This window comes from Blastomyces gilchristii (genome assembly GCF_000003855.2).
Source record: "Blastomyces gilchristii SLH14081 genomic scaffold supercont1.20, whole genome shotgun sequence".
Lineage (NCBI taxonomy): Eukaryota > Fungi > Ascomycota > Eurotiomycetes > Onygenales > Ajellomycetaceae > Blastomyces > Blastomyces gilchristii.
Window position 1 is genome coordinate 837,301 of NW_003101663.1, and position 23,426 is coordinate 860,726.

A 23,426-nucleotide genomic window follows, 5' to 3' on the forward strand; every position below is an offset into this window, starting at 1 on the left:
AATATTTCACATGTCATGGGTTCTCTCTACAGCCAGCAACATCTAATAATAATAATAATAGAATAAAAAAGAAAATAATGGTAAAACATCTTGAAAGAAGGGGAGATGCATCATCCGTGAATCGAACACGGGCCCCATCGAGTCACATTATGACCAATCATGTCATTGATCAGGGGATATGGCAACGATGGATTCTACCACTAGACCAATGATGCTCTTTTTATGATGAAGGGAGATAATATCATCCCTTGATATGATAACACTTGCTTCAGTCCGGACTAAGAGTTTCGCCGACAGCCTGCAGACCCAACCCAACTACTAAGCTCTCGCATTGCTGGGGCGGGCATTTCTCGATTCTTCCAGCGCGGATGAAATTCAATCGATAACTTGAGGCACGTTAATTCATTCACCATGGCAGCCGTAGCTGCTTCGGCGTCTGGCATAGCCCCCAATTCAACGTGAGTTTCCTCGAACCCTTTTTTCCTGATCTAAAATTCCAATTTTACTGACCTTGTTTGCTGCTATTCTTCTAGTGTCTATGTACGTCAGACGAAACAGTTCGAGCTACTCCCCAGTCGCAATACAAGAATAATTGGAAGGCTAACGAAACAAATCGCAATTTTTGTCTCTCATGTGCAGGTCCGCAATCTCGAAGAAAGAATCAAAGTCGAGCCCCTCAAAGAAGCCCTGGCCGAAATCTTCTCCGAATACGGCAACATCATTGATATCGTCGCGAAGACAAACCTAAAAGCAAAAGGCCAGGCCTTTATCGTCTTTGATAATGTAGACTCTGCCACGCGCGCAATTGAGGAGATCAACGGGTTTGAGCTTTTTGAGAAACCTATGGTGTTGGACTATGCCAGAACGAGAAGCGATGCGATAGTGCTAAAAGAACATGGGGAGACGGAGCTGGAGGCCCACAAGCGGAAGAGGTTAGCGGAGAAGGGTCAGTTCATTTTTTCCTTTTCGTTCCGTCTCGTTGTGAGTAAAGCTCTGATGGCTGATTTTCACTTTTTTGGCGCTACAGAGAGGAAACAAGCACAGGAAGCGCTCGAGGCGCAGAAGAAGCTGAAGCGTGGAGTTGCTGCACCAGGAGGCCCAGAAGCCCGCCCGTCAAAGGTTACTAGAGGCGCTGGCTTGAAACCCTCTACTGCCACCGCCGCTCCGGTTATCCAAGATGAATACCTACCGCCCAATAAGATTCTGTTCTTGCGGGAGATCCCTGATTCGTTAGACCAGGACGGCCTTACCGAGATATTTGGTAGATTCGAGGGATTCAAGGAAGTGCGTATGGTGCCGGGCCGGAAAGGAATTGCATTCGTGGAATATGAGGCGGAAACGGGTGCTATCAGTGCTAAGGAGGCTACGTCTGGCATGCCGTTGGGGGAGAATGGGAAACCCATTCGGGTGACGTTCCAGAGGCAGTGATGACTTTTTTCTTTTCTTTTCTTTTTTTACTTTGTTCATCTTATACTCTTTGTTTGGTGGGAATTTTCTATGTGCTTTATGACATCGCTGTGATATGTTTTTAGGCGTTGGGTTTTATGAATAAATGGGATAATGTGCTCCTGAATCTTCATCCAATTATTATAGGCAATGGGTAGCGGTATGAGATATTAAGGGGAAAACGTTACTGCATATATCGTTCTACGAATGACGCGCATGGAAATTGTACAATGGCCCAAAAAGAGCGGTGAAATTAAAAAATAATATCCTTATCCTCATGCTCTCCAAGAATATCGGCGGGTGCCGGGGTATCTGCTGACTCTGACTCTGCGATTTCATCCTTCTCCGCTGCTTCTCGTTTGGCCTTCATTTCGGCATCGGCGGCTGCAGTTACTTGGTGTTTTTTGTTGGAGACCTAATAATAAGTTGGTTACCGGTTAGCCTCACTCTAGTCTGTCACGAAACGGATTCGGGTTAACATTGGCTACCTTTTTAAGCCGGTAAAATTCTTCTCGATCGAGCTCGTCTAGCTCTGAGTTGATATCTGGCGCAATGTAAGCCATTTACATCGCTTTTAATTTTCATTTTGAACCACTTACATTTAATAGTATTTTCGGTTCGGGGGATGATGACATGTTCACTAGATGGATGCGATGGAATCAGATCCTTAGTTCAACACCAAAATAAGCCATACCCGAAAAGGAAATCAGGAGTGCCCCAAAAGAATATGGCGTAGAATACGGAGTACTTAGGGTGGCGCCTAATTGCCAGTCGACCAGAGGGGAAAGGGGAGGTATTTCATACATGGCATTGACTAAGGTGACAAGGTGTTAGCAACTTAGCCCGTCCAATAGCGGAAACAGGACAACATACCGCGTCTGTTAACCACTTTGATGACTTCATCTAATATTACAAATGCCGTCTAATAATAAAGTATAACATTTGTCAGTAGTTGAATGTGGTCGTACTAGGTGGTGAGGGGTCACGAGGCTGTACCTGTAAGCTAGCAAGCTCGACGAGTGTTTCAACGGCCCTTGAGTATGTCTCTCGGCACCGCTGGACTTGCTGTCCTCCTTTTCCTAGGCCTGTCAAGCCAAAATCATTACTACCCTCGGCCGTTATGCTTTCGAATTGAGGTAGCATCACTCCCGAGACATTCTCTTGTTTTGTCTGTATGCGGAACCGTGCCTGTTTCGCAGATTCTTGGATCTGGAAACCGATATCTCCTCCAACAGCATATGTAACTTCTGCGAGGGAAAAGGCCGCTATCTGCATAACGCGACCCATTTTCCGTTTTGCCTCATCGATTCGTTTAGTGATTTCTAGTAGTAAGGTAAGACGTTAGACTAGATATTAGGGTACATGGGCTCTTCCACAGTCTTCATACCTCGAAACCGCCTATTTGGGAGTGAGAATAAATATTAGTAAACAACACAATATTTATTAGATATTATTTGCTGATAAACGTACTTTGTCAAAGCCTCACTTTTCCTCTTTAGAAGACTGTGGCCTGTTTCCGCGCCCTTTAGCTTCCCCTTCATTATCCCCAGCGACTGCCGGGTTGGAAACACAGCTTCTCGGTCCTGAAACGATTGGAAAAGTAATTAATGACGAGCATAGACACGGCAGCAAGGCGTGAGACAAAACATACCCCTGTTCCAGACATCGTGAAGAGAGTTGATAGGACGGGGCCTGCAAATGAGGCCGCACAACTCGCATTAAGTTGTTTCGACTTGCTGGTCGACGGCGCTTCGAATTGAGGCAGTTCGTCATATCCAGCGCCCTGGACGCTTGGACCATCTGATGCTGATATAATGCCAAGCCATAATTGCCATTTGTAGACTAGTGCAGTCAGATGACCCGACGCGACTCTAAGACGGACGGCAGTATCAAGACGGCGAACGACTCCTCCTCTCTTCAACCCACGCGGCGGCAATGACTCTGCATGCCCCTCGCAGACTATCTCTTCGTATACCGGCACAGTGGCGACCTGCGTAAGGTCCCGCTCTTGTGAGTGGTGAGATGCCCGGGACGCTTTTAGACAGAAGGCCCCAGGAAGGGCTCCAGCCAAAGATGGACAAGGCCGCGCCTGCTCGGCCTGATTTCTACTTGATTGTAAGCAGCTATCATATTTTGTTTGGTCCATTGACCTAAATTTTGAAGACATTTGCTGACTTCTTTGAAGGGAAATGAGGATACTGTCTATGAACAAGACATTCTGCGCGACCCGCACAGTATCAAACCATGGCTGTCTTACATTGAATTCAAGCAACAGCAGGGCAATCCCTATGAACAAGCCTTTGTAAGTGAATGACTTCTCCACCTCCCCTTGGGGTAACGCAGACTGCTAATAAAGTTGACAAAGGTTATGGAACGTGCCTGCAAACAACTACCCAGGTCATATAAGTTGTGGAAAATGGTGAGTCCTGACATGCACTCCCCACTATATCCGATCCCGCTCACTGGATGATTCACTTTCTTCTTTTAGTATCTCGAATTCCGTGTGAAGCACCTCAGGGGCCGCAACCCATCGATCCATCGTGCAGAATATCTCAAAGTCAATGGCCTATTCGAACGCGCCGTGATCCTGCTCAACAAAATGCCTCGAATCTGGGAGATGTTCCTCACATTTCTACTTCAGCAACCAATAATAACGCAGACGCGCCGTACTTTTGATCGGGCTCTTCGCGCGCTACCAGTCACTCAGCATAATCGGATCTGGAAACTTTACAAGGCCTTCGCATACTCAGCGTCCGGAGACACTGCCGTAAAAATATGGCGTAGGTACATGCAAGTTCATCCCGAGAACGCCGAAGAGTATATCGATGTTTTGGTTGAGATGGGCAAATACACAGAGGCTGTGAAGAAATATATGGAGATTCTGGACAATCCTAGGTTTCAGTCAAAGAACGGCAAAAGCCAATTTCAACTGTGGACTGATATGGTTGAATTACTCGTCAACAAAGCTAAAGATATCGAAGCGGGTCCTGAGACTGGCATCGATGTCGATTTGATCATTCGCAGTGGAATTGATAGATTCGCTGACCAGAGAGGCAAGCTGTGGGCTGGTTTAGCTACCTACTGGATTACCCGGGGCAATTTCGAAAACGCGAGAGATATTTTCGAGGAAGGAATTACAACTGTCATGACTGTTCGAGATTTCACCATGGTATTCGATGCCTACGTGGAATTTGAAGAATCTATCATAGGACACCTGATGGAGGAGGCTGCTTTACGATCCGACAAGGGCAAAATTGATGAGGCCGCCGATTTCGATCTAGACCTTCGAATGCTGAGATTTGAACAACTCATGGATCGTCGGCCTTTCCTAGTTAACGACGTGCTTCTCAGACAGAACCCCAATAATGTGATTGAGTGGGGGAAACGTGTTGCGCTGTGGGGCGATAATAAAGCCGAAATTGTTCAAACCTACACCAAGGCCATTGCAACTATCCATCCGAAGAAAGCCCATGGAAAGTTCCACGAGCTCTGGGTTAACTATGCCAAGTTTTATGAACAGGGCGGAGATTTGGATACGGCTAGAGTCATTATGGACAAAGCTGTCAAGGTTCCTTTCAAGACGGTTGCCGAACTGGCTGAAACATGGTGCGAGTGGGCCGAGATGGAATTGCGCAGCGAAAACTTCGACAGAGCAGTTGACATCATGGCAAAAGCCACACAGGCTCCTAAGCGATCCACCGTGGACTACTTCGACGAAACTCTTTCGCCTCAGCAGCGGATCCACAAGAGCTGGAAGCTGTGGAGTTTCTACGTTGACCTCGTCGAAAGCGTTGGGACTCTCGAAGAAACGAAGAAAGTGTACGAACGCATTTTCGAGCTGAGAATTGCAACACCGCAAACGGTCGTTAATTATGCGAACCTTTTGGAAGAAAATAAATACTTCGAGGAATCTTTCAAGATTTATGAGAGGGGCCTTGACCTCTTCAGTTACCCAGTCGCTTTCGAATTGTGGAACCTATATTTGACCAAGGCAGTGGATCGCAAAATCTCAATCGAACGATTACGAGACTTGTTCGAACAGGCTGTGGATGGATGCCCACCGCAGTTCGCCAAGCCTCTCTACTTGATGTATGGCAATCTGGAAGAAGAAAGGGGGCTTGCTCGACACGCCATGAGAATATATGAACGCGCAACTCGTGCAGTCTCCGACTCCGACAGATTTGAAATGTTCAACTTCTACATCACGAAGTCGGCCTCCAATTTCGGGTTGACATCAACGCGCCCTATCTATGAACGCGCCATTGTAGCGTTGCCAGACAATGAGGCAAAAGAAATGTGTCTCAAATTCGCTGAAATGGAGCGTCGTCTGGGTGAGATTGATAGAGCTCGCGCCATTTACGGCCATGCGTCACAATTCTGTGATCCACGTACGAATGCCGGGTTCTGGCAGAAATGGGAAGCTTTCGAAGTTCAGCATGGCAACGAAGATACATTTAAGGAAATGCTGCGCATCAAACGCAGTGTTCAGGCTCAGTACAAGTATGTTTTTCCCCGTTGCACTTTTACATTGTTCCATATCCGTTCTACCAGTGAAACTAACATGAAACCTTACAGTACCGATGTCAACTTCATTGCGTCACAGGCCATTGCTCGTAGCAAGCAGCTTTCCAAGGAAGCTGCCGGGGCTGAGGAGGAAGAGGAGGGAAAAGACCGTGCCGATGCGATGGCAGCTTTGGAAAGACAAGCCCGAGCCCCTATGGGTTTCGTCCCCGCAAGCACTGGCCCAGAAGGAGGAAACAGGCCATTGCCTGCTAATGGTGACAAACAACAGGCACAACAGCAACAAGTCTCTCCTGCAAATCCCGATGCGATTGATCTTGATGAAGACATGAATGGGGAAGACTAAAAAGTGCCATAAGAATCTCAGCTCACACTAGATACCCTCTGTTATCCGAAATTTGTCGAAGACATTTACCCACCACATTTCAGTATTTCCTATTTATATCTTTTCGCGGATTCGGCTCCGTATTTGCATATCACATTACATATTTAGTCTCTTCTCTCTTTCATACGGAGTTTCTCTTGTGTCATTAGGTGCATCCAGGAACGGTTTTTACATCCAGCTAAGACCACACTATCTCCAATTGCTTTTATTTCCAAATCTCATCGTTTTGTCTCCACTGTCCTTGACAAATCTTCCATTTCCTTTGTGTTTTCTCCTTTGTATTGCTCTTTGATTTCTTTTCCTACCCAACTGCACTTCATGCCAACTAACCTGGATGAATATATTGGTTCTCCGACCTGTTGATCAAGCAGGCGCAGGATGGCATTGGGGCAAGAAAGGAACCATTAGAGGGAAAAAGGGTTTTTGTCACCTTTTCACCGGAGTTTATCGGTGTTCGTTGGCCACATAGACATCGGGTGCGCAACATGCCACTTTTTCCTTGACCATATTTTGAGATTTTTTTTTTTTTTTTTTTTTTTTTTTTTTTTTTTTTCCTTTCCTCTTCAATCATTGGCTCTCTCTTTACTTTTTATTCAAAACCTTTCTGCTTGATCGTCTTCGAGAATGAAAACATGTCTTAGAGCCATGTGGGCAGCTGGACTCTCACCTTTATCTGCGTGCCTTAACCTACCTCGTTATCCGCTTTCCAGCGCGGTTCTGTACCATCTACTGTATTGTAATAACTTATTTCCCGTGCCCAAATTATGACAAGTGTTTATTGAATTTGCCATGTGCAAGTGAAGTCAATCCCCCAAGCCGCAGTTATAGTATCATACAAAATATGAAATGTCAACCCCGCCAACCCTCCTCTCCTTGTTTTTTCACTTGTGAGTTTAACCGAAAGCTGCTCTCCAATATAAAGCAATATGACGAGTGCTAGATGTGGCTGTGACTCTGCGGCCCTGCTTAGCCTGATGAAAAGGATTGCGACAATATATCCGCCTTGCCCACTCTCACTATGCGGCAATTTTTCCTGTCTGTCCTGATACCGAAAAATAGGACAGCGTACCTAGGAACCATTTCATATGATAGTTCGCCGCTAACCAACCGAGAGCACTTATTTACCTCATGACATAATTCCCTCTTCTACATGACGCAATGCTGGTGCTTTGTGTGCCTAGATTGACCCTAGTAGCAACGATGAAGAGCGTGGAAAAGGGGTTCTACTGGATCCCAGTGTCGGAACTGAAAAAACCATAGATATACATAACGCCGCATTTAATAAGTAAACCACGCTTTGCAAAGGAGTTCGCTACACCACTACACCGATTCCCACCTAGCTGTAGGTAGTTACGCTATGTTTGAACTTGAATTGCGACTTGAAAATAAGCACCTGTGCGCTGCCTCAATATGGGCGATCATTTACCTTTCCATCTCCTAGATTGAGGTTTGCTGAGTTTCCGCTCGATTTTTATCTCTCATAAGGCCATAGCTCGGTGCATGAGGAGGGAACTTGACTTTCCCTTTACTTAATATTGTTCAGACCTTGTTGATGGAGTTACACCGGGTCAATCGAGTTTGAACAGTCTATCAGATCGCAATATATTAAATATTTAAATGATAAAACACAGTCATTTTTTGATTGTGAATTTAATTGTTTACTATTCAAGTCTCTTCTCTACATACTTTATAAGTCTCGGAATATTTAGAAAATGAAAGAATTCTCTATCTTTATTAGTCAATTTCAGATATGAAAAACCAGAAAATTCCAGCTGAGAATACAAAAATCTTTTACAAATTACAGTATTTTTAACATCTTCTGATACTTTTGAAATTATTTAGAAAATAATATGATAAAAGAAAAGAAAAAAAATCTTAAAAATAACCATATTAAATAAATATATAAAAAAGAATAGGAAAAAAAATATAAAAAAAATATATTTAAAAATAATATATAATTCTTTTAATAATAAAGATGATATTGTAAAGTAGTTAATTGTATTATTAAGATCTAGCTATTATAAAGTCTTTTATATATAATAAGTATTTACTGAGTGATCAGTGAATATCTTACTTATACAGAAGTAGTCAGTCTGTAGAGAGAGAATCTGATATCTCTCTTAACTACTACTCTACTAAGTAGATATTTACAACTCAGCAGAGTGATTCTATAACTAAAGAAGAAATATTATATATAAAATAGTAGTGTCTTTCATCAAAGATTTCACAGAAGATTAATAAGAATTAAAGAATTAAAGAAAATTAGCATAGAGATATTAACCTGATTAAATCTTATATATACTAAGATATTTGTAGAGCTTTGCAGACTATGAGCATTTAAATCTTCATATTAATTAAAGTATTTTTATAAATCTTGAAGATTAATATCTTTGTAAGAATGTCTGCAGTTATATTAGTAGTATTCAGCTCTGATAACTGAATAATTAATGCAGTCATCTGATAGCGCCTTGGCATGAGAAATCAAGATATGTGAGTTTTAGACTGATCACTGAGACTATGAATTTCATGTTTAGTCTCATTTAATCTGATCTCATACATTTCTTGATATGAATTCTGCTGAGACTAATTATTAAATAAACATGCAAAGTGACTATATATCAGATCTTAAAATAAAATCATGACTTGAAAAAAATAAGAAAGTGATCTTATTTAATCTCATTTAGTCTTATTCTTAATATAAAGTTACTATTTTTAGACATTTTAAGATTTTTTTTAGACTATTTTTAATTTTTTAAAAAGTAACACTTTTTAATAATACTTAAATAAGATTTAAAGTCATTTAAAGTAATAAAAATAATTTAAATTAAGAAGTGAAAATCATGATCTTATTTGAAAAATGTAATAAGAGTAGACAGTAAGTTTCACTGAGACAGTATAAAACTACTATTTAATATTAGAACTGTGTAATAAGATCTGTCAAATTAGTAATGAAACTATTAAAAATTCTGGTCCTGATCTCAGACACAGTCACACAGTCAGTCTAGTAAGTTTGAAACCCGCAGAGAATACATTAAATCCGGAACTCAAGCACCTTAGATTTCTAATAAATACAGAGGTGTACAAATTACTTCAATAAATCACTCTATATTTCTGAGCTGAGAAGTTATTATTGCATGTATCTAATTATCACTTCTTTGTATTTTTCTATGTTCTTATTATCTTGACATGATCTCAACATCTGTATTTTCTTCTGTATAATTAACACTTAACCTGTATTTAATATCATGCAAGAACTCATCATAAGCTCTGCTTGTATATGAGTATAATGAAAGAATAATAATAATAATAATAATAACTTATCAGTACTTTGTATATAGTGTAACATTATTGTTATAATCAGTGATTATTATAGTGATAACTTTATTATATAATTTGAATTAAAGATCTGCTCAATGTATTTAATATTTTAATTCAACTACTTATTATAGTGTGACTGAGCATCTTATCTTAATAATATTATAATTATCAACTTAATTCAGTTTTAATTGAATAAGTATTTATAGCTCTATTTTTATTGAGCTTTATATACACTCTTATAATTTATCTTCTTTATAGTATTAGATCTTCAAATCTTTATCTATTAATTAGAGATCAGAGAAAAGCTCTTCATCTGTAAGAATGTAAGATATGTTAATTAAAACTGCTTTTAATTTGATTTTACAGTATCAGACATTATAGTCTTTCAGCTCTGAGAGCTTTGTAATAATTTTCATTTCAATATAACTGTAATTATTCTTGAATTTGTGAAACTTATCTATTCTAATAACTGAATTCACAGCTGTGATAAGATTGAGATTTATTCTCTGTTTTTATAGTTATTACTCACAGATAATTTTTATTATATCTATCTTAGATAGACTGACTGTGTGACCGTGTCTAAGATCAGAATCAAACTTTACAGTTATTATATTATCTAAAAGTATTACTTCTGATTATAGTTTGTATTTATTACATTGATCTCAAATCATGTTATTTTAAATATTAAAGATCTCAGATTCACTTTTCAAATAAAAATCTAGTTTTAAATAAAGAATATATTTAAATTCTTAGTTACATTTTCATTCTGATTTCATTATTGAGAATGATATTAAATGAGATTGTATTATTATTATTATTATTATTCTTTCATTATACTCATATGCAAGCGGAGCTTATGATGAGTCCTTGCGTGATGTTAAATACAGGTCAAGTGTTAATTATACAGGAGGAAATACAGGTGTTGAGACCACATCAAGATAACAAGAACATAGGAAAATACAAAGAAGTGACAATTAGATACATGCAATAATAACTTCCCAGCCCAGGAACATAGAGTGATTCATTGAAGTGATTTGTACACCTCTGTATTTATTAGAAACCTGAGGTGCTTGAGTTCTGGATTTAATGTATCCCCTGCGGGTTTCGAACCCACGCGCCTTGGTTTCCCACGCCAAGGCGCTACCGGGTGGCCGCATTAACCATTCGGCCACCGGGGCTAAATGAGATTGTGATTCAAAGATTGCTTAAGTCAGTGTACAATTACAGACATACACCGGCTTTTTATACATATTATACTAAATTAATTAGTGACTTCTATGATCTCTTTACATTTGTAAGCATGTTCAGAAGCAGCTGTGTTATTATTCAGCAGCTGTATATTCTTTCAAATTACATTCTTCTTCATCAGATTCAGTCACACTTATATAATTATAATATAAGCTCTAGCTTCATACAGATTAGCATACTGCTAGTATTTATAATTATAAAGTCTATTTCTAATCTGACTAGTATTCTTCTTACACTCTCACAAAGAAACTTTCACTATATTATATTACTTATTTACTAACTTTTTCTATTCTTCAATTATCTTCTTCATTATTATTATCATTGAATATTATTATTGTATTCAAGATTTCTACTTCTTCTTCTATCTTATATCTTCTATTTATTCATCTATTATATTATATATGTTTCTGATAATAACTCTCTATTCTTATAACAAGTATCATTATAGTATCTATACTGAGCAGTTTATTAGTAGTAAGTATAACACATTGTGAAATATAACTAGAACTTGTTTTCTTCTAACAATTATCAGAATATATTATTATAAATAATACATCTTCTTCATCTTCTTATACACTCTTGACTGTTTTTCTTCTTAGTGAGCTTCTGATCATATTTTCTAACATGATTTTATATAAACACAGATACTGATATGTTTGTTTTTATTTATATAGAATCTTTATATGTTGACAGATCTACATCTGCTGATAATAGTGAACTCAATATTGAATTATTAATTAAGAACTTAGAGAATATAATAATGAAGAAATTATCTATATTATATATAACTGAGTTTTCTGTGTTTTCTTCTGCTTTCTCTGTTTCTTTCTCTACTGCTCTCTCTCAATCTTCTACTCGTATCTCTATATCTGATTCTTCTACTTCTACTATCTCTGTTTTCATAACTTCTACTTCTGCTACTTCTACTTCTGCTACTTCTACTCTCTCTTTCTCTGCTACTTCTGCTGTTATCATCAGCTCTTCTCATTTTGAGAAGATATTGTATAGACTTAGTGAATTATGTTTTTCAGTATATACACTTTCACTCTTTTTACTAATCTCTAGAATAATTTATTATATGAAGACTGTATATAACATGACTATCTGAAGCGCAGTCACAGACACTGATTATTATATTTACTTTAAGTATTTATAATGAAGTAATTATATATTTATATCAGAGAATTATCTCTCTCTTTAACAGTATTAAGAGTGTAAGTGTTTTCTTTTCTATCTTTTCTTCTAATACTAATTTTTCTAGAGAAAATTGTTATGAGTTTTATTATATACAAAGTCATAATGTCTACAGATATCAAGAAACTTTTTATAACTATTAAATTTAATATTATCAGTATATCTGCTCTGATGAATATTGTCACGCTTCCAGCTGCGCCAAGGCCTCATTGCAGTTTCACATGGCTCATTGCTTTCATGCGGATAATTTCATCCTGTCTGAACCGGTTTTCAACCACTCTATGACATCATTCAAATATATCATAGAAAGATCTGATTGATGAATATAAGAACTCTGCTTCTATACAAGGTCAGCAGATTACTCTTTCTTAGCAATGAGACACTGCTGAGATATCACTCTGGCTATTCTCACTCATGAAATGAGAGGAGAATATCCACTCATTGTCTATATAGAATAGCTAGATACTGACTTCTTATTAAAGAGATCAGTGATTCATTTTTCTTCTACTGAAATATATACAAGAGTTACTGCATGTCTTATACAATCTTCTTAGTATACTAGATATCATATCTGTGATATTCTCACAATAATTCTGTAGTCTACAAGCTCACTATTTAAGCAAGATAGTCAAGCTCACTTATACAGCTTTTTAAATAACTATCTCTATATAATGTCACTGACTAGTCACTGCTTCAGTTCTATTATATTACAATTTAAATCACTCAATCTGATTACATGTTTGAATCAGTTAAGCTCTAACAGACTGATATAATCTTATACACTCACACTGAGACTAATCTGACCTCACTTTCTGAGGGAAATACTACATTATCTTCTAGAGTGTATACATCTCTACTCTGACAGAAATCTGAGATTTCTGAACTCACTGCACATTTTGACATGAGCTCTTCAATCACTCTGTCATCACTGCGGCCTCTACACACCTACATCTATTATAAAGATAGAGAGATTAAAGTCAGAGATTCTTCAAGATATAAGAAAAACATCTTGTCTGAATTTTACAGCTTTATCTGCATTCTTGAACAGAAATTCCATCTTAATCTGAGTCAGTATAATACTTATAAGATATAAGTAATATATACTGTCAATCTTCTTGAAGACATCTCTGCAACTACTTGAGCTATTAAGAAGAGAAAGCTTAAGTGTATTAATACTACTATGACTTGAGAAGAATTCAAGAACTTTCTACTGAATTAAATCAAAGATCACTGTAACTGCAGCTTCACAGCAGCACAGCAGTTCAACTCATTATATTAATGAGATAATAAGAATTCTTTCAATTTCAATGTAAGATTTGAAGAATATTGAGAGAAATTGACTGATGATTTGAATCAATTAAAAACACAGCTTTATCTTATAAAGCTGACTCACAAGGTGCAGATAATAATATCACAGTATCAGAGTTTATCAATTAATTGCACTGAGCTTGTTAATCTGACTTTTCAGATCTATTTAAATAATTAATTCTCTGAGAAAAAGATTAATAAGACTTCTTCTAAGTAATCAATGATAAGATCTAAACAGCACTATAACAGCTTCAGTGTAAAGAAAGTAAAGAAGAATTCTAAGTATTCTGATTCTTCACTCACTGTAAAGAAATATTAAAAAAGATTTGATAAAGATCTCTGTTTCAACTACAGAGCTGATGATTACTATATCAGTGATTATAAGAAGCTGAAGAAGAAAAGAAACTGAGAAGATATCTTCTTAAAGTTAACTTCTCTTCTGACAAATATATCTGTGAAAGATAAAGAAGAGAAAGAAATGAAGAATTAATAATTCTCATATCTCTGAGTTCATATTATAATTATAATATATACTCTGAATGAGAAGATATCAGTGAGATATCTACTTAACTTCAGAGTGAATATTAACTTCATATTCTATTTCTTTTCTTTGATAAAGAATTGAAAGAAGATAGATTCATCAGATTATATAAAATTTACTGATGAAATGAAATGTCACTATTTTAACATAATTCAAGTAAAGTGTGTGATCACAGACTCAGAAGAAATCTTCAAGAAAAGCAGTCTGCTTCTTTATACAGTTAATATTATAGATGAGAATATTATTCTAGATCTTCTATAATTGAGAGAAAACAATTCTCTCATTAACTGAGTAATTCAGATGTGATAATACTGTCTCACTAATAAAGAGACAGTGATAGAGAAATCTGAAGAGTTTTATTAAAAGAATCTTGAGAAAAAGATTGAGTTGATATACTGCATAGCAGGTGATTGAGACTTGAAGATAGATGAAGAAGTCATCACTCTCACTGCAAGATTAGCAGTAGTATCTGTTATTAAAGATGAATGTATATGATATCTCTTTACAGATTTTAAGAATGTCTTTTCAGAAAGAAAAGCAGTGAAGTTTTCTGATATCAAGATATGATATAAGATTTGTCTTGAAGATGATGTAATAACACTATACAGATCTCTTTACAACTTATCTGTAAAGAAATTGAATATTCTGTATAAATATCTTGAAGAAGTGCAATCAAAGAACTGAATATATCTATTAAAGAGTCTGACAGAGATGTCTATACTCTTTATATCTAAGATGAATGATAGGCTACATCTATGTGTAGACTACAGAGGTCTCAATAAGATAATAGTTAAGAATTACTATTTATTATTATTAATTAACAAGATGATTAATTGATTATCTGAAGTAAAGATATTCTCAAAGATTGATATATGAAATATCTATTATAGAATCAGAGTTAATGAAGATAATGTTTGAAAAACAGCTTTTTATATCAAGTATAGTAATTTTGAATATCTTGTTTTATCTTTTAATCTTTGTAATACTTCAGTCATCTTTCAGATCTATATAAATGAGACACTGCAGAGTCTTGTCAATGTCTTCTATATAGTATACTTGAATAACATTCTAATCTTCTTGAAATCAGAGAAAGAACATGATATTCATGTTCAAGAAGTATTGAGTCACTTGAAACAGTATCAACTCTATATAAATACTGAAAAATGCTTATTCTACATACAGAAGATTGATTTCTTAGGTTATATTATTAAGATAAATGACATTTCAATGAACAGAAGCTGAATCTCTGTCATTGAGAACTGATCAGTGTTATGAATGTACTATGAGATGCAGGTGTTTCTAGAATTTGCAAATTTCTACAGATAATTCATCTATATATATTCACAGATTACTGTCTCTCTTACAGATCTGTTAAAGAGAAGTGTGAAAGATAGAAAAATGAAATTATTTATTCTCACTCAAGACACTGTGCAGATGTTTGTAGAATTAAAATAAGCTTTCACAGATATTATAATACTGAATCACTTTAATTCTGACTTATTTAGTCAGTGTGAGACTGATATATTTAGAAATGAGATCTGTGAAATCTTTTTATAGTTGATATCAGAGATCTTTCAATATTAAAAGAATCAGAAAATAATTATTTCTGAGAAAACAGATAATAAATTATCTGTGAGAGAAGACTTTTTCATAGAGTTTATAAAACACTATGAATAAAGATCAGTAATCTTCTTCTTCAAGAAGTTATTACTTATACAGAGAAGATATAATACTTATAATCAGAAGATATTAATAATTATCAAATTCTTTAAGATCTGATAATATTATCTTCAGAGTAGTAAGTACTCAGTGTAAGTTCTCACTGATCATATAAATCTATATTACTTCTTGATAATAAAGAGCTTAACAGAATGTTAAGTCAGATGAGCAGAGCTGCTTTTAAAGTATGATTTCTATATCTGATACTATTCAGATCAGCTTAACTCTGTTAATACACTATTTAAACAGTCTGATTATAATATTATTAATATGAAGAAGAATTCTATAAAAGAATCTCTGTTATCACTGCAGAAGAAGCTGACTACAGAGAATTGAAATTCTCTGAAGCTTGAGAATAGCACTGAAGAGACAGCTATATAACTCAGTATAGAAGATGAAAGAAAATTCAGATCTCTGTAGAGAACTAATACTGAAGATTATAAGCTTCTCATATTATATCTTACAATTATTAAATTAATAAAGAATGAAATGATCTACAATCTTTTAATCTGACTACTTTTAAAATTTATTAATAAGTTATAGAAGAAGAATATCTCTACTACAGCTTAAATTCAGAAGTTGAAGAAGAAAGAATTCAGTTTGAACTTAAAAGAGACAGACTCTGAGTGAGACAGTGCTACTAAGAAATCAAGTTACTGATAACTAGAAGAATATAAACTTCTACTACTGAATGATTCAGTCTTCATCTCTTATAGTAGAGTGATATATCAGAAGTTATTAAGAATTTATTATAATAATTCTTATACAGAGTACTTTAAGTTAGAGAAGACTGAGAAGCTTCTAAAATACAAATATACTTAAAACAAGCTTTAGATAGATATTAAAGAGTATATTAAAACTTACAATATCTGTTAAAGAATAAAGATCTCATAGTATAAGTAATACAGTGAGTTAGTATCACTGCCTGTTTCAAAGAACTTATAATAGAATCTATTAATGAATTTCATAGTTGATCTACTGAAGTCAACAAGAGTCAAAGAATATAACTTAATTTTGATTATTATTGATTATTTTATAAAGATAATCAGATATATCTCTACTTATAAAAAGATTAAAATCTCTGAATTGACTGATCTATTTTTAGATATTATTATTTATAATCATAGTGCTCTGAAATCATTGATAACAGATTAAGAATCTCTCTTTATCAGTAAATACTGATCAGCTTTTTACTATTATCTTATGATAAAATGTCTTCTCAGTACTGTATTTCATCTGCAGACTGATAGTCAGACTGAATATCAGAATTAGATACTAGAATAGTATTTTTAAGTGTTCTATTTATATTATCAGAATGATTAACTTAAACATCTTCTAATCACTGAATTTATATATAATAATATAAAGAATGTAATCTTAAAGATATCTTCTTTCTATACTTATTATGAATATAATTCTTTATTACTCAGTGATATCACAGACAATATTTTAAAGAGAGAAATAGATAGTCAGAATATTAGATAGATATAGAGAACAGAGTATCTCTCAGTATCAGAAGTAAAAGTGAGATTGAAACTTTTAAATAAAATTCATAAGAAGACAGTGAAAAGTATTTATTATACTTAGAAGTAATAGATAAAATATTATAATTGAAAACATCTTCTGATAAAGTTCTTAATAGAGAATTAAGTATTACTTTTAATAAAGAATATTAAGATAATAAGACTATATAAGAAGCTCAGTGAGTAGTGACTAGAACTCTTCTTAGTAATAAGAGTGATAAATAAGCAGATATATGAGTTAAAATTACTTATAGAATTGAAATTAATTTATTCTATTTTTCATATTTTCTATTTAAAGCTCTATAAGTAATACTCTGAGATAGAGCTATCTCAGTTAAATAATATTAAGATTGAGAGTAATACTAAATATCTTATAAAGAAAATATTGAATAAATGAATATATTACAGTAAGCTTCAATATCTTATTAAATGAGAAGAATATTCATTATTAGAGAATTTATAAAAACTGCTTAAGTATTTGAAAAATGCTGAGAAAGAGATTATAAGCTATGAGATAGCTAGTAGAGATTGCTCTGTTATATATCAGAGACATTAAGTAAGAAATACTGCTTAAGACTTCTCATTTTTCTCAAAGAATTTTTTAAAGATAATCTTGCAGTAATAAGTCAGTATCTTATAGACTCTATAGCACTCTTCTTCTATTTTCTCTTAAAGAGTTTTTAGAAGTTTAATAAGACTATATAAGTATAAAATTCCTGAAGCAGTTAAAAGAAAAGAGATATTTAAAACTAATAAAAAGATTAATATTATTAATCTGTAGACTGCTGCTATTCTAATAAGACTGCAGCTCATTAAAAAAGTAAAAAGAGAGATTAAAGTCTACTTATTAATAATCATACTTTTATTAAACTCATTCTTCACTGTTAAAGTCTCTAATATCAGTATCTTTATCTATTAAGAAGTTAGTACTGTGATATCACAGAAGAGTATACTATAGAAGAGTATAAGAGATACTGAAAGTATTAACTTATTCACTTATAAAATATCTCAGTTATCTGTTTTAACTGAAGTGAGATTCTCTTTAATCAGTGATTAATCTTTATAATACTTTTAATAATAACACTGACTGATCTTAAGAAGAGATCAGTCATTCTGAGATGTTTTTTTATCTTGAAGATTTATACTTTTATCTTCTTTTATAGATGAGTAAGAGAGATCTTCTCAGTCTTGATAAAATTTATCAATATTTAAAGCTCTGAGACTCTTACTCTGTACTGCTTGAGTATCTGAACTTCTTATCAGAGCTGATATGATGTCTTCTTATAGAGTAGATAATACTTATAGAGAGATAGAAGTTGTTGTTACAGATGTAACAGAAATAATGAAAGTGAAAGAAGAGATAGATATACAAGATTTCTCTCTTCTTCAGCTGCTTAGTGCAGTATAGACAAGTGATGATATCAGTCAGAAGCTACACTGAAGCCTCTTCACAGAGAGAAGATAAAGAAACTGTGAAACTCTGTGAACTCAACTCAGCAGTATTCTGAGCAGGGCTCAGATGTGTCACAGAAGAAGAACTATAGATTGAGCTTCTTAAAGCTGCTGTCTCTGAAATCAAGCTCTTCTCAGAGTTCTCTCTGAATGATCACATAGGGTTATATATCACTGTGTTAATTGAGGGGGGGAGCAGCATTACAACAGTAGTGAGAGAGGCAGAGGAAGAACTGAACATGAATGAACTAATCAGCAGAAGGGATAACACCTCACTGCAAGGTATAGTGACTGCCGCCGCAGCTGCAAGAGAAGCAGGAGAAGAAGAAGAAGATGTGACAATGAAAGTGATGCTTCTGTGATCTGTCAATACTGTCATCTCCATCTTCAATCAGGCTTTCTTGACAGTCACGGAGGCTGCAGCCGCATCATGAAGACATTTACTCACTAGAAAACATCAGAATAAGCTCTTAATTGTCCTTCAAGAATGATACTCTTATACACTCACTATTACAATTGAGAAGAGGAGAAGAAAAATGTTTCACAGAAGAGAGAATCTTTTCAAAAAATTCTGTCACTACTGTTAACTTTGTCTTTAAAAACATATCACTTTTGCAGAGAATTTCATATATAGAACAGAGTATATTAGAAGATCTGTAAGTTACTTATTAACTATATTTTCCACATTTCAAATTGATATATAAGAAACCTACTTATCACATGTTTAATTTAAATATAGATGAGAAAGAAAGATCTATACAGTCAGTAGAAAAACTCATCTATTTCTTTATATCACATGCAGTATATGTACTATTAATTGATTAATAACTGTTGCTATACAACAAAGATAATTTCTAATCTGATAATCTTAAGAGTATAGAGACTATACTCTTAAAGAGAAGATATAATGTAGCGGAACTGAAGCAGTGACTAGTCAGCGGTGTCATGTAGAAGTAGTTGTTTAAGAAGTCATATAAGTGAGCTTGACTATCTTGCTTGAATAGTGAGCTTGTAGGCTACAGAGTTATTGTAAGAATATCACAGATATGATACTTAGTATACTAAGAAGATTGTATAAGACACACAGTAACTCTTATATATATTTCAGTAGAAGAAAAACAAATCACTGACTTCTTTTATAAAAAGCCAGCATCTAGCTATTCTATATAGATAATGAGTGAATTTCTTCTCTTATTTCATAAGTGAGAATAGCTAAAGTAATATCTCAGTGATATCTCACTGCTAAGAAAAAGTAATCTGCTGACCTCATATAAAAGCAGAGTTCTCATATTCATCAATCAAATCTTTTTATGATATATTCAAATGATGTCATAGAGTGATTGAAAATCAGTTCAGACAGAATGAAATTATTCACATAAAAGTAATGAGTTATGTGAAACTGTAACAGAGTCTTAGTACAGTCAGAAGTGTGATAATATTCTCTTCTTTAAGAGCATAGTTCTGATACTCTTAAGATTACTGAATTAGAAATTATCTTTGTTGTATAGCAATAGTTGTCAACTGATTGATAGTATATATACTGTATAAAGAAATAGATGAGTTATTCTACTGACTGTGTAGATCTTTCTTTTCTCATCTTCATTCAAATCAAACATATGATAAGTGAGTTTCTTATATATTAATTTAAAATGTGGAAAATGTAGTTAACAAGTAACTTACAGATCTCTCAATATATTTTATTCTATATATGAAATTCTCTGTAAAAGTGATGTATTTTAGAGACAAAGCTAACAGTAGTGACAGAATTTTTTCAAAAAGATTCTTCTCTCTGTGATACATTTTTCTCCCTCTTCTTCTCATCTGTAATAGTGAGTGTATGAAAGTATCATTCTTAAGAGACAATAAGAAGCTTATTCTGACATTTTCTAGTGAATAACAAACATCTTCATGGTGCAGCTGCGGTCTCCATAATCACTAAGAAAGTCAGATTGAAGGCAGCAGTATCAATGAGCTGCAGGAGTATCACTCTTATTATTACATCTTCTTCTGCTTCTCTTGCAGCTGTGATGATAGTTGCTGTGCCTTGTAGTGAAGTGTCATCCCTTCTGCTGACTGATGCATCTGCATCTGGTTCATTCCCTGCCTCTCTCACTGTCATTGCGATGCTGCTCCCTCTCTCAGTTAACATGATAATGTATGACCCTGTGTGATCATTCAGAGAGAAACTCAGAAAGAGCTTGATTCTGAGAACAGTGACTCTGAGAAGCTCAATTCATAGTTTCTCTTTCACAGCACACTCAAGCCCTGCTTGAGATGCTGCTAAGTTGAGTTCACAGAGTCTCATGATTTCTTTATCTTCTCTCTGTGAGAAGGCTTCAGTGCAGTCTCTGACTGGCACTGCTACTTGTCTACACTGTATCAAGTAGCTGAAGAAAGAGAGGATTTTATATACTTACTTCTTCTCTTACTCTCATTATTTTCATTATATCTATAACAATGACTTCTATCTCTCTATAAATATTATCTTATCAGAAGACATTGTATCAGCTCTGATAAGAAGTCTAGATACTTAAGCAGTACAGAGTAAGAGTCTCAGAGCTTCAAGTATTGATGAATTCTATTAAGACTGAGAAGATCTCTCTTACTTATCTATAAAAGAAGATGAAAGTATAAGTCTCTAAGATGAAAAAACATCTCAGAATGACTGATCTTAAGAAGAGATCAGTCAGTATTATTATTAAAAGTATTATAAAGATTAATTACTAATTGAAGAGAATCTTACTTCAGTTAAAGCAGATAACTGAGATACTTTATAGTTAATAAGTCATACTTTAAGTATCTTATGTACTCTTCTGCAGAATGCTCTTCTGCAGTATTATATACTAACTTCTTAATAGATAAAGATATCAGTGTCAGAGACTTTAACAGTGAAGAATAAGTTTAATAAGAAGATGATTATTAATAAGTAGACTCTGATCTCTCTTTTTACTTTTTCAGTGAGTTGTGACTCTATTAAAATAGTAGTGATTCACAGATTAATAATATTAATCTTTATTAATTTCAAATATTTCTTTCTTTTCTTATTAACTGCTTCAGAAATTTTACACTTGTATAATCTTATTAAACTTCTAAAAAATTCTTTAAGAGAAAATAGAAGAAGAGTGTTATAAAGCTCATAAGATATCAGCTTATTACTATAAGATTATCTCTAAAAAACTCTTTAAGAAAAATGAGAAGTTTTAAGTAATATTTCTTACTCAATATCTCTAATATGTAATAAGACAGTCTCTACTAGCTATCTCATAGATTATAATCTCTTTCTCAGTATTTTTCAAATATTTAAACAGTTCTTATAAATTCTCTGATAATAAATAATCTTTTCATTTAATAAGATATTGAAGCTTGCTGTAATATATTCACTTATTTAATATTTTCTTCATAAGATATTCAGTATCACTCTTAATCTCAATATTATTCAGTCAAGATGACTTTATTTCAGAACATTACTTATAGAGCTTTAAATAGAAAATGTGAAAAACAGAATAAATTGATTTTAATTCTATAAGTAATTTCAACTCATATATCTGTTTATTTATTACTCTTATTATCAGAAAAGATTCTAGTCACTACTCACTGAGCTTCTTATACAGTCTTATTATCTTGATATTCTTTACTGAAAGTAGTACTTGATTCTCTATTAAGAACTTCATTGAAAGATGTTTTCAATTATAGTATTTTATCTATTACTTCTAGACATAGTGAATACTTTTCACTGTCTTCTTATAAATTTTATTCAAAAGTTTCAATCTCACTTTTACTTTTAATACTGAGAGATACTTTATTCTCTGTATCTGTTTAATATTCTGACTGTCTATTCTCTTCTTTAAAATATTGTCTACAATGTCACTGAGTAATGAAGAATTATATTTATAATAAGTATAGAAAGAAGATATCTTTAAGATTGTATTCTTTATATTATTATATATAAATTCAGTGATTAGAAGATGTTTGAGTCAATCATTCTGATAATATAAATAAAATACTTAAAGATGCTATTCTAGTATCTGATTCTGATATTCAGTCTGATCATCAGTCTGTGAATAGAATACAGTACTGAGAAGATGTCTTATTATAAGATAATAGTAAAAAGTTAACTAGTATTTATTGATGAAGAGGAATTCTTGATCTGTTATTAATAATTTCAAAACACTGTGATTATAAATAATGATATTTAAAAACAGATCAGTTAATTCAGAGACTTTAATCTTTTTATAAATAGAAATATATCTAATTATCTTTATAAAGTAGTTAACAATGACTAAAATTAAGTCATATTCTTTGACTCTTATCAACTTCAGTAGATTAACTATGAAATTCATTGATAGATTCTGTTATAAGCTCTTTAAAACAGGCAGTGATATTAACTCACTATATTACTTATACTGCAGAATCTTTATTCTTTAATAGATATTATAAGTCTTAATATACTCTTTAACATCTGCTCAGAGCTTGTCTTAAATGTATTTATATTTTAGAAGCTTCTCAGTCTTCTCTAATCTAAAGTGCTCTGTATGAAAATTATTATGATAAATTCTCAATAACTTCTGACACACTGCTCTACTATAAGAGATGAAGACTGAATCATTCAGCAGTAGAAGTTCACATTCTTCTAGTTATCAGTGACTTGATTTCTTAGCAGTATCATTCTGCTCAGAGTCTGTCTCTTTCAAGTTTAAATTGAACTCTTTCTTCTTCAACTTCTGAATTTAAGCTGTAGTAGAGATATTCTTCTTCTATAACTCATTAATGA

At 34.0% G+C, this 23,426-nt stretch overlaps 3 protein-coding genes, 1 non-coding gene and 1 pseudogene across 5 annotated transcripts; 1 reads left to right on the forward strand and 4 right to left on the reverse strand.

The window, feature by feature from the left end:
* Positions 1–106: 106 nt before the first annotated feature.
* On the reverse strand, positions 107–215 carry BDBG_17671. The gene has a single exon. It is a non-coding gene; the product is annotated as a tRNA-Gly (tRNA).
* Positions 216–1,699: 1,484 nt separating this feature from the next.
* On the reverse strand, positions 1,700–3,246 carry BDBG_07807 (V-type proton ATPase subunit D; the record flags this gene model as incomplete). The annotated part of the gene is made up of 8 exons (XM_031723268.1): positions 3,098–3,246; positions 2,917–3,029; positions 2,834–2,844; positions 2,443–2,768; positions 2,313–2,368; positions 2,046–2,086; positions 1,935–1,990; positions 1,700–1,861 (listed from the first exon to the last, which is right to left on the reverse strand). Exons 1-8 carry the CDS (start codon positions 3,110–3,112, stop codon positions 1,700–1,702), a joined length of 780 nt encoding a protein of 259 aa, XP_031580395.1. The 5' UTR covers positions 3,113–3,246.
* A 222-nt stretch (positions 3,247–3,468) lies between these two features.
* Positions 3,469–6,313, forward strand: BDBG_07808 (pre-mRNA-splicing factor syf1; the record flags this gene model as incomplete). Its single annotated transcript, XM_002621923.2, has 5 exons — positions 3,469–3,561; positions 3,632–3,748; positions 3,812–3,865; positions 3,935–5,946; positions 6,022–6,313. 5 exons carry the CDS (start codon positions 3,469–3,471, stop codon positions 6,311–6,313), a joined length of 2,568 nt encoding a protein of 855 aa, XP_002621969.1.
* Positions 6,314–10,759: 4,446 nt separating this feature from the next.
* BDBG_17672 lies at positions 10,760–10,848 on the reverse strand (annotated as a pseudogene). The gene has a single exon. The product of its transcript is annotated as a tRNA-OTHER (tRNA).
* A 9,713-nt stretch (positions 10,849–20,561) lies between these two features.
* Positions 20,562–20,774, reverse strand: BDBG_17673 (uncharacterized protein; the record flags this gene model as incomplete). Its single annotated transcript, XM_031725336.1, has 1 exon — positions 20,562–20,774. The coding sequence occupies one exon, from the start codon at positions 20,772–20,774 to the stop codon at positions 20,562–20,564; it is 213 nt and encodes a 70-aa protein (XP_031580396.1).
* Positions 20,775–23,426: the final 2,652 nt, after the last annotated feature.